At 45.8% G+C, this 10,549-nt stretch overlaps 1 protein-coding gene across 2 annotated transcripts; it reads left to right on the top strand.

Annotated features, from left to right (window-relative positions):
- The first annotated feature begins 225 nt into the window (after nt 1-225).
- Nucleotides 226-10,549, top strand: ythdf2 (YTH N(6)-methyladenosine RNA binding protein 2). Of its 2 annotated transcripts, XM_007894900.2 has the most exons (5): nt 226-448; nt 636-660; nt 1,465-1,544; nt 4,243-5,805; nt 9,703-10,549. In XM_007894900.2, the coding sequence occupies exons 1-5, from the start codon at nt 422-424 to the stop codon at nt 9,724-9,726; spliced, it is 1,719 nt and encodes a 572-aa protein (XP_007893091.1). In that variant the 5' UTR covers nt 226-421; the 3' UTR covers nt 9,727-10,549. The 2 variants fall into 2 exon arrangements, with proteins under 2 accessions (XP_007893091.1, XP_007893092.1); XM_007894901.2 differs by lacking the exon at nt 636-660 and having other exon boundaries at nt 227-448.

The raw sequence follows: 10,549 nt of genomic DNA, 5'->3' as shown, positions 1-10,549 counted from the left end.
GAGCTCTCGCACCCATTTTATCTCATCCTTCCACAATACCCAACCCGTCTTCCCACAGCCACACAAGGCTCTTTGCAGACTGGGTCCCCCCCCACCACCCCCAGGAGCCTGGAGGTGGCGCTGTACCTGCGGAGGTCTCGCTGGCGACCGCCTGCAGGTGGCGCTGGCCCTTGGAGGACTCGAGACTGCACGTCTGGCGGGCGCAGGCGGGGGGGGTCGCCTCTTGGCCGCGCCGCTGGGTTTCCGCCATTGTGGGGAGCGGGAGGGCGCGGGAAGCGGCGGCGAGGGCGCGCGACAAACGGAAGTCGGAGCCGAGCCGAGTCAGTGTGCGAGTGAGAGGAGCCGCGCGCAACGAAACCCCGGGACACGGACGCCCCGCACCGCCCGCACCGCACCGCCTCACACTCCGGGTTCATGAAGAATGTCTGCCAGCAGCGTCCTGGAGCAGGTAAGCGCCCACCCACCCCCGGCCTCTGCCGCTCACGCAACTCGAGCTCGGAATCGGGCCCGCGCTAGGCCGCAGCCTCGGACTCCATTAACGATCCTCTCTCTCCCTCCCTCCCCACCCCCCGCACCCCCCCCACCCACCCCCCGCTCCTCCCGTGTGACCCGCCGCCGCCTGGGAATCGCCGCAGAGACCGAAAGGGCAAAGCAGTAAAGGTAAGCGAGGCCGGGGCTGTGGCCTCGGGCTTCGGGCCCAGACCGCGGACTCGATTTAACCGCCTTTCCACCACAGTAAACGTGCTGGCGGGGGGGGCCCTCGCATCCGCGCGGCCTCGTGTCGCATTCTCTTTTGCCGCAACGTGTTTTTTTTTCTTCCCACTCTCCCACTCTCCCAAACCAAAAAAAAAAAAAAAAAATCTTCCGCCGAGTAATGTGCAAAGTCATTTACGGCCGATAGTGCAGTGGCGGTGCAGTTCCCGCTTCCCACGGGCAGCACTTCTCCATTCCTCGCCTCCGCCTCCCGTGGCTCCTCAGGCCGCGCGGGGTTCCTCCTGCCCGAGTCTCCCCCCCGCACACCCCCCGCACTCGCCGCCTGTTACCGGCTTTACGTTCATTTACCCCCCAAAAAAAAACACGACTCCGAAAACTACCCACCGAATGAATGCCTTGTCCTCGGGGCCTCGGAGTCGCCTCTCTGGTAAAGGGATCTCTTGTACCACTCTTTTTTTATTTCTCCTCTCCTCCGAGGAGTCGGCGCCATGTGGTCGAAGGCAGTCCCGGCGCCGGGTGGAGGGCCAGTCCGACCTGTGCCTCTCTCACTGCTCGCGTCTCCGAACCAGGCGTTACCGCGATCGATGTACGAGGCCCCCCAACGCTCTCCATATTATTAAAAATAATAGGGTGACGACCAACCCGCACCTCTGGTTAGTTTAGGTTAACGTGTCTGATGGCAGATCGTAAGACACCTCTCCTGGTAATGCGGTGACGGCTTTTATTTACCTTGGTTCAATTTTATTCCAGTACAAAATGGAGCAGTTCATCAGAAGGATACTCTGAACGATGATGATTTTGAGCCCTATTTGAGTACTCCTACCCGGCAGGTGAGTGTGTGAGAATGTAAACGGTAGTCCTTGAATTTGACACGGTTTCAAAATGTCTCGAAAGCGCTTCGCAAGGTAATTGCCCTGACCATTTCCCCCCCAATGCTCGGGTCACTGACCCAACTGTCCAGCGCCTTGGGACGTCCTCCCGACGTGAAAGGCGCTCTATAAATGAAATCTTGTTGTTGTTGTTGTAATTGGTGTCAGTTTAGTGGAATGGGTGCCAATGAAACTTTGCCACCATCAAATTCTTTGAGATATTTAAAAGTGCTGTGTATAATAATCTTTGTGTTTGATATAGTGCCTGTAATATCAAAACATCAATGCAAGGTTTATAATCTGACAGAGAGAGGGGGGAGAATTTGAATCGAACATCATCTTGCCGTGAGGTTTAAATGGATGACTTGTAAATCAAGTGGCTGGATTCTACCCTTAGTTTACTGTTTTTTGCTTTTACTTCCCTTTCTTCCCCTCTCCCCGCAAGAAACTTGTAAGTCAAGTAAAACTTAACATATCTGTTTCATCTGTAATTATATCGTTAATGCCCTTTAGAAAATTCACATTCTTAAAATAGTTTGTCTTAATATTAGATCATGTGAGTATTCAAAGTATCTTTGAACATGCAGTACTGTAATTTGTCCACTGGAGACGAAACAATGCGAGTATCAGTGTTTGTTGCTGGGAAGACATTAGCTGAAATGTTGAAATATTTATAGCTTTATTTTTTCCCTTCTCGAACTGCGCATCAACATCCTGAGCCATATATACTCAAGTTTGATCGCATTATTGATGTTTGAACATTGAATGTGCTGAAGCTCTGCAACTGAAATGCAAAGCAAATGAGGCTCTGATGCATTTATTCATTCTTGAAAGACAATTATAGAAGTATTTGAAGGTAGAAACATTTACAGGGACGATTGAAAATTGGATATACCCCACAAGCCAGTCTCTTGAATTGATACAGCTATTGAATAAAGGATTGTTTAAAGTGTAATCTGGTTGTTCTGTAGAACATATTAGTCAAGCTTGTAGTTTAGGGTTTCAATGCAAGTTATGGAGTGTACAGTTGGTTGAGACAGTAAAATTGCTGCCATTTCATATTGCAGATGGATATCCAACCTGATTATTCTGAGTTTAGCAATGTCAATAGAAGGTGCCTTATAGTAACCAATGAAATGTCTGTTGCTTTGAGGTCTGCTCCTCTGCTCCAACTGAATTGTCTGCTAGCCTCTTGCCATGGCTTCAGCATTTTGTGGCTTCAACAGAGTCGTAGTGGATTTGCCCCAAATCCATATTTTTGTAATCCTAATTATTTGAAATGTGCTTGTTTTGTGGGTAGTTATATACTTATTCTGTCAAGAGAAAAAAAATGTTTTTCTGTGTCGGTGCGTACTTCACTGATCAAGAAAATCTGCTATTTGTGTCTTTCTCTTCCTCCCCCACACACACACACACACACACACACAAATTTAGGCAGCACGGTGCAATTTAAAATTTCAGTTATTTGTGGATCTGAGATTATTACACTTGCATTGTGCTATGCAGCCCAATTGTGGAGGGTGGGGAATGGATTCCTGCGAGTTCAAATACAATAGAAGGGCACCGTGTTTGTCTCTGAGATTAGGGTGATGCAGTTCTTTGTGTCTGAGACTCAAATGATGGAAACCAAGACCCAGAACCTGCAGAGAGGATAGACCAGAAACACTATCAAGTCCAATCACTCCTGTAAGCTAGGTCATCAGGGAACGGGAAGAGTAATTATTGTGTGTAGAAAAATATTTATGTGCACTTCACTTCTCCTTTCGCACTTCTCCGCCCACCCCCCCTTGCCAATTATCTGTGGTAGAGCGAGTGTTATAGGAAATCAACTCAAATGGAACCAGTATTTGACATTTGCCTTGCCGAGGCTCTTAACTGTACTATTCATTTCTGCTCATGCTGGAAGTGAAACACTTAAAACTTTTTTAAAAAAAAAACAAGTAAGCGTTTGCTCAGTCACTGGTGTATTGATTTCTCCTTTAAGATCTCTGGTTTCTGAGAGCTGTTTGTTTAATGGGAGCTATGGTAGAAAGCGTAGTATTGTAGAGCGCTGCCAATTTCGCTTCTTCCCGGCAGAAATGCAGCACAATCGCATGGACAGCTCAGGTTTCGGTGGTTGAACAAAGACCATGCTTGTGGATTTCCATGGATATGTTTGGTCGAAGTGACTCAGAACAGTACTTTAGGATTGTCCTATAAATTCTTTGTGAAAATAAATAATTAGCTCTCTGAAGCTGGATAAATCTTTGCCTTAAAGCTGTCTTGTAGTTTATTATAGAGTGACTCTTAACTCTTTACAGTTTGTGTAGTCTAGAGTTAGGCGCTAGTGCTTGTGATTCCTGCAACAACATATGTTCCCTGAAAGATTGGGGGTGTTAGAGGAGGGATTTTCTGGTACTTCTCTCCCTTCTCCATTGAAGGTCTTTATGAATGAGTTCCTCAGGCACAGATCCTTTTCTTAGCCGAGATATAAATCAATAGGTGTTTTCATTAACTCTCCCACAGCACAATTCTCAACTACGCTAGCGAGAAAAAACACAGCAAATGACTGATTCCAGATGGGATCAGGCAACCACTGCTAATCTGTTGAAAATCTCTGAGTCTGTAACTTGACAACTGTTTATGTTCCACACCACTAAACAGTTTATTTTTTTTACAGAACAATACCTACACTGCCATGTCTGACTCCTACATGCCAAGTTACTATAGCCCGTCTATCGGCTTCCAGTATTCGTTAAGTGAGGCTGCCTGGTCCACAGGTGGGGATCCACCCATGCCCTATCTGACATCCTACGGACAGCTGAGCAATGGGGAGCATCACTTCCTGCCTGACGCAATGTTTGGCCAGCCAGGGACTTTGGGGAACACTCCTTTCCTGAGCCAACATGGGTTTAACTTCTTTCCAAGTGGCATGGACTTCTCAGCCTGGGGAGCCAGCAGTTCTCAGGGTCAGTCCACCCAAAACTCGGCCTACAGCCCCAGCAGCTATGCGTACCCTCCCAGCTCCCTGGGTGGAGCTATGATAGACGGACATTCAGCTTTTGCCAATGAGACGCTGAATAAGGCACCAGGCATGAATAGCATTGACCAGGGTATGGCTGGACTGAAGATCAGCGGTGGCGAGGTGGCTAGTAATGTCTCTAAGATGGTTGGTTCTGCTGTGGGCAGTAGCCCTATATCCACCATTACAAATAATGTCATGCCTTCCAATCCCATGCCACCAGTCACCATTGCACCCCCAAAACCAACCTCCTGGGCAGATATTGCAAGTAAACCAGCAAAACCCCAACCCAAGAAGGCAAAAGGTGGGACTTGTGGGTCCTCCCTTCCACCACCTCCGATTAAGCATAACATGGATATCGGGACTTGGGATAACAAGGGCACTGGAGCTAAGGCGGCTCCTCAACCTCACGCTCCAGCTGTTAGCCAGCAGGCTGCCCAGGGTCCCGTGCAACCGATGAATCAGCAGGTGGTGCACATGCAGCCGCAACAGGTGGTTTCAGGGCAGCAGCAGGTAACACTGCAGGCTGTCCCGCAGCAGACCCCACCCAACCGCTGGGTGGCCCCACGGAACCGCGCGGGCGGGTTTGGTCAGAACGGAGTGGACACTGGCGGCATGGGGCTGGGGCACGGCAATTCGAATGTGGCTCCAGCCGAGGCACACCCCGTGCTGGAGAAACTGCGCTCCGTTAACAACTACAATCCGAAGGAGTTTGACTGGAATCCTAAGCACGGGCGGGTTTTCATCATCAAGAGCTACTCTGAGGATGACATCCACCGCTCCATTAAATATTCCATTTGGTGCAGCACCGAGCATGGCAACAAGCGTCTGGACAGCGCCTACCGCACCATGAATGGCAAAGGGCCGGTTTACCTCTTGTTCAGTGTCAACGGGAGCGGCCACTTCTGTGGCGTGGCCGAGATGAAGTCGACTGTGGACTACAGCACTTGCGCTGGGGTGTGGTCTCAGGACAAGTGGAAGGGACGATTCGATGTGAGGTGGATATTTGTCAAGGATGTGCCCAACAGTCAGCTGCGGCACATCCGCTTGGAGAACAATGAGAATAAGCCAGTGACCAACTCCCGAGACACTCAGGAGGTGCCCTTGGAAAAAGCCAAGCAGGTCCTGAAAATTATTGCCAGTTACAAGCATACCACCTCCATCTTTGATGACTTTTCTCATTACGAAAAACGCCAGGAGGAAGAGGAGAGCGTTAAAAAGGTTGGTGGCTTCAGGTGTAAATTGGAGGTTTGGGTAAACCTGTGAGCACTAAGGCTCACAGTGCTAGGAGTCCTGGTCCGGTTTCTAAACATAATTTCATAGAGACTGCAGCATAGACGGAGGTTTTGGCCCACGGAGACTGGTGTTCACTGATCCACTGTTGCTGAATGACTCTCATCTAATTCTAGGGAATTGGAAGATTATAAATTCTGCCTTTTAGCCTCTCTAAGTGATTCTGGTGCACCCAGGTTAATAGGACATTTTAATGTTCTTCTGAGTTTGGAGATAAGGGGAGGATTGTTCTTATTCGAATCAAGACCGTAGCTGACACGAGAGAGGTGGTGGAGACAGTGTAGAAGTAACTTTACTCTGTACCTGACCTGGGAGGACTTGTCTTTGGCCCTTGCTGAAATTGGAAACGTCCTTTTGCCGTCGTACTCACTTCAAGTGAACAAATTTGTAAAATATTCATAAACACCTTTACCGTTCATTATCTATGAATTAAAGTGAATGAGGGCAATGCTCTTGTGAAGTTTATTTGAAAAATCATTTCAGCACAAATCAGTGTGTAGGACTGGCATAAAGTTTGCTCAACCCTGTGTAACTCATTAACCTTTGTGTGCTCTTCCTGGCACTGCTAGACATTTTCAATCATTCACTTATCAAGTGATCTAAAATATGCACTGATTCCATGTCAGGGAATAGTCTCCATTTGAAAACCATGTGCTATTCTTGAGTAGATTATCCAGTAATTTACCACTTATGGTGTTTGTGACAGCCATCACTTGCACAACGGCAGGCGCAAAATGCTACTTCCGTTTAGCAACCTATGGCCTCTGTAAAGCAGTGGCTTTTTCGGGTTGGGAGCTGGGTTGAGGTCATTTGTATTCAGTCCACTTGGAACACTTAGAAGCCATTTGGGAGCTGAGAATTTCATCCTGTCTGAGCTGGATTAGAAACCAAGTTCAAGGTGTGAAGAGATGATACTTGACTTAGTGTCAACATCATGTTCTATTGGGTATATTTAGTGAGGTGAATCCTTTAATGGATTCATGTCTCATTGCAGACCCCTGCAGATAGTTTTGTCAACACTCTGCATTCCTCCTGTTCCTAGTCTGGGTTGAAGTTTACACAAAGTAATTAGCAATCTATGTGAGCTAACTAGCCAGCTCCCAGTCTGAGGTTTGGTTTTGTATTGTGTGATTTGTGACATTGTATATATTGAATATGGATTACACAAAGACACCTCAACATAGCTTTTCCAAATTCGAAAATTGCACAGGAGTTACATTGTAAAGAACACCAAACAGCCCGGCCGAATTGTATCTTGGTGAGGTCTTGCACCGACTACACATGGTGCCCCAGAATCGACATGTTCACTATCTATCCACGTGATTTTCCACCGTAGCACTTGAGGAAGATTATAAATCCGGTGGCAAAACGTAGGGATTCTTATGCTACTCCTCTGCACCAACCAGGAAATTAACTCATTCCTTCCCGGGCGTCTGTAGCTTGATTTTGACTCTCGGAAGTGAGTCATAACATTTTCCTATAATTGTATAAACCCATCTCATTTGTGTGGTTTAGGCATAAGCTTCTAGGTAATTGCAGTTTTACTTTACAGTGGGAATGTTATTGCTCAGAGCTTGATACAATTCTTCAGGCCTTTCGTTGTTGCTTTGTGTCAGGAGTGTATTAATGGGAGTGTGAGACAGTGCTGGTTATTACATGGTAACCTGATATTGCTAGTCTGCGTGCTGCACAGTGGGTGTAACTCAGGTACAAAAGTGCAAAGGTAACAGCTGGGTGGAAGAATGTGTGGGGAGTTTTCAGACCCAATTGACCAGGAATGCTTACAAGCTCCCAACTTGCAGCTCTTTTAGTTGATTTCCATTACGCTGGTTCTCGTGACACTTTTCACCCCTGCCCCTTTTAATTTTTTTTGTTTTCTCATCTACTATCTTCATTCTTCTACCACCACCCACTCCAAAAAAAAAAGTCACCTATTTTCTCCTCTCCACCCAACCTACTTATACGCTCATTTGACTGAGTAGGGGAGGGGGAAATCATAGGTGACCTCCTTTCCAAGGTCGAGCATCCATTAGTTTAACCAAATACTGAAAGTTTATTTTTTAACAGTTGTAAGGTGGGAGCTGCTTATGTTCACCTGACCCTGTGGTGCGTGACATTCAGGTCAGCAGGATGTATGTGGGGAGCGAGTGGTCCCTGTAGGGGCTCTTTTTGCAATGAATTTGATATATATTTAGAAACTGGAAATATATGTGTGGTTAGAGTGAAGGCTACTGTAAATCCAGGAGATTAACATAAATGTTTGAGAATGTTTTGCAAACAGCGTAAGTTTAGCGCAAGTCTCACTCTCCCGTCTCCCAGTCTGACTTTTTCAAACCTTAAACCTTTCAAAGGCCTCAGAGGCAATATCTGCTTAATGATTGAGATTTAATCTATATTTTGTTTGGAACTGTAAGGTGTAATAAGTTTAGACAATACAGGAGAATGAGGAGATCAGTGGAAAGCCATTCTTCTACACATTGCTCTCCATCATACTCTAGCCATTTTAAGAGATATTTTTACAGCCGAGATCACCTCCAGCATCTGAGAGCAATCCTGGAGTGTCTCGGACTAGATTTAATAAACCATGTTTTTTTCTCTGAGGATCTAGCTAACTTGAATCTAATTATACAAACAAGCACATCTCTGGAAGTGTTGTTTGCATTTCTGAAGTGGTCAGTAGGAATTACATATTGGGTAAATAATTACTTCAGAACTGCTTTGCGTTGAAACATTTCAAAGCGCTCACATAATCAGTTACTTTGATGTGCAGTAACTGTTGTGTGGGTAAATGTGGTATCTAATCCATGCCAGCAACATCTCATAAACAGGGGAAAGTTGAATGGCCAATTAATCTGTTTCTTGGTGAGTTTGAATAAGAGGACTATTGGCAGGACATGAGGAGATATTCCCTCCTTTTCCAAAGAGACCCACAGCATCCGTGAATAGCAGCAGGAAAAGCCCTCAGATTAACTCATCATCTGAAACTGCAGCTTCCCCAGTACTCCAGTGGTGTGCTGGATTATGAGCTCTAGGGGCTCGAGGTATTTGAGGACTTTTAACTGTAATGTTACAGGCGCACTAGCTCATTCAGGACCAAAGACTGTTTAGAAATGATTCGCACCTTTTCGTGCAGCACTTCAAAATTGATTAATCTGGGGGATAAAGTTTAGCGCTGATCTTGTCCTCTCTTTAGAAAATAATATGTAAAAGGGGCTAATTGTTTGCAGCACGCACCACCCCATTGGTTAGTGCGTTTGCTTAGGCAAAAGTATTCGCTGCATACATTGGGCTGTTGTAAGAGCATCTCTATATTGTCTCAGTGTCTGCTCCAATAGGCCCCATATTATATGAAACAAGTTGACCTTTGTTCTTGCATTGCCTATGACTGGGCCAGAAGTTATTACTATTTTTGTGTGTGTGTATCTTAGATCCACCATCTGCACGTCACTGAGACATTCATGTTTTCTTTAGCAGGAGAAATGTATATGTTTGCATTTGGATTATAAACAGTTTTCCTGTATTTGCTAGAGACAGAATAATGTCCCCCTTCCTGGCAACTGTATGTGTGTGGACATTGGATGAGAATGGGGTCAAGCTTGGCTGCAGTGCCCTCCACTTTAATAATAATAATAATAATAATGATCCCCATGTGCAGAATGGCCACTTGGGCATGGTCCAAAAGGCCCATTGAGCCACACTCGAGTGAGAATCTACTCCTGCGGGCGATCAACTCAACAAATCTAATGTTTAAGTAGTTTAAGTAGTTTGAAAAGTAATGATATGCAATGGCCAGCCATACTAACTCTTCTATTTTGTGTTTGACAGGAACGCCAGGGTCGTGGCAAGTAACGGTGCACTCTCTGCAAATGTTGTGAACATCGATCTAAATGTCATGTCCTGATTTTTTTTCTTCAACAAATTGAGTGATAATGAAGACCCGCCCCCCCCCCTCCTCACCCCCTCTTTCGTTTCAGTGGATTCTCCGACTATTTCAGACTTGTAGATGTCAAATTTAAACCTCTCTATAGGACTATGTAACAATAGCAAAGCTAGGTGGAAAAAAAATTTAAAATCTTTTCTCAACAATCGGTTGTGGCTTCAACACGATTTAACTCGTGTTTCCTCGTTTTGATTTTTTTTATTTAAGAAAAAAATCAATTTGATTTTTATGGTCCGAACGCACCAGGCTTTTCCTTGAAGGAACGGACCCAGCAAGTATCGGAAGGATGGCCCCAAATGCCCAGCTCCTGCACGAATCCGGTCTCCCAACATTGGCTTATTTTATAGAGCCTCTCTTTTGTGGGAATGCCTTCCCTTCCCCCGAAGACGCTGGTTCTTTTGTTTGCAAGTGCTCACGGAGTAACTGTTACCTTTCTGTGGTCCCTTTCTTTGTTTGGCTTGTTTGTTGGTAGTGGGGGGCTGGGGGGGATTGGTGGCTGTTCAGAAACGTATGCGAGCAAGTTATTTTTTAAATTGCCTCAATTAAGTTTAATCCGCCTAATTAAAAAAGGACAAGAAATACTATAAGGAACTTTTGGACATTGAACTTTAAGAAAAACTGCTTTGGACCTTTTTTTTCCAGCTCTCGTCAACAATGATATGATGGGATTCTACCCTTTCTTCATTATTAATGACTTATCGGTAATAAATGTGATATCCTGTTCAGCAGCAA

Source organism: Callorhinchus milii, unplaced genomic scaffold, assembly GCF_018977255.1.
Source record: "Callorhinchus milii isolate IMCB2004 unplaced genomic scaffold, IMCB_Cmil_1.0 Scaffold10, whole genome shotgun sequence".
Taxonomy (NCBI): Eukaryota; Metazoa; Chordata; class Chondrichthyes; order Chimaeriformes; family Callorhinchidae; genus Callorhinchus; species Callorhinchus milii.
This window is presented reverse-complemented; position numbering and strand designations above follow the sequence as displayed.

Bases quoted from the DNA above. Each gene is read 5' to 3' on its own strand.
- ythdf2 (XM_007894900.2), top strand. From the start codon at position 422: ATGTCTGCCAGCAGCGTCCTGGAGCAG. The intron at 1,545-4,242 runs GTGAGTGTGTGA...TTTTTTTTACAG, and splicing joins TGAGTACTCCTACCCGGCAG to AACAATACCTACACTGCCAT. The intron at 5,806-9,702 runs GTTGGTGGCTTC...TGTGTTTGACAG, and splicing joins AAGAGGAGAGCGTTAAAAAG to GAACGCCAGGGTCGTGGCAA.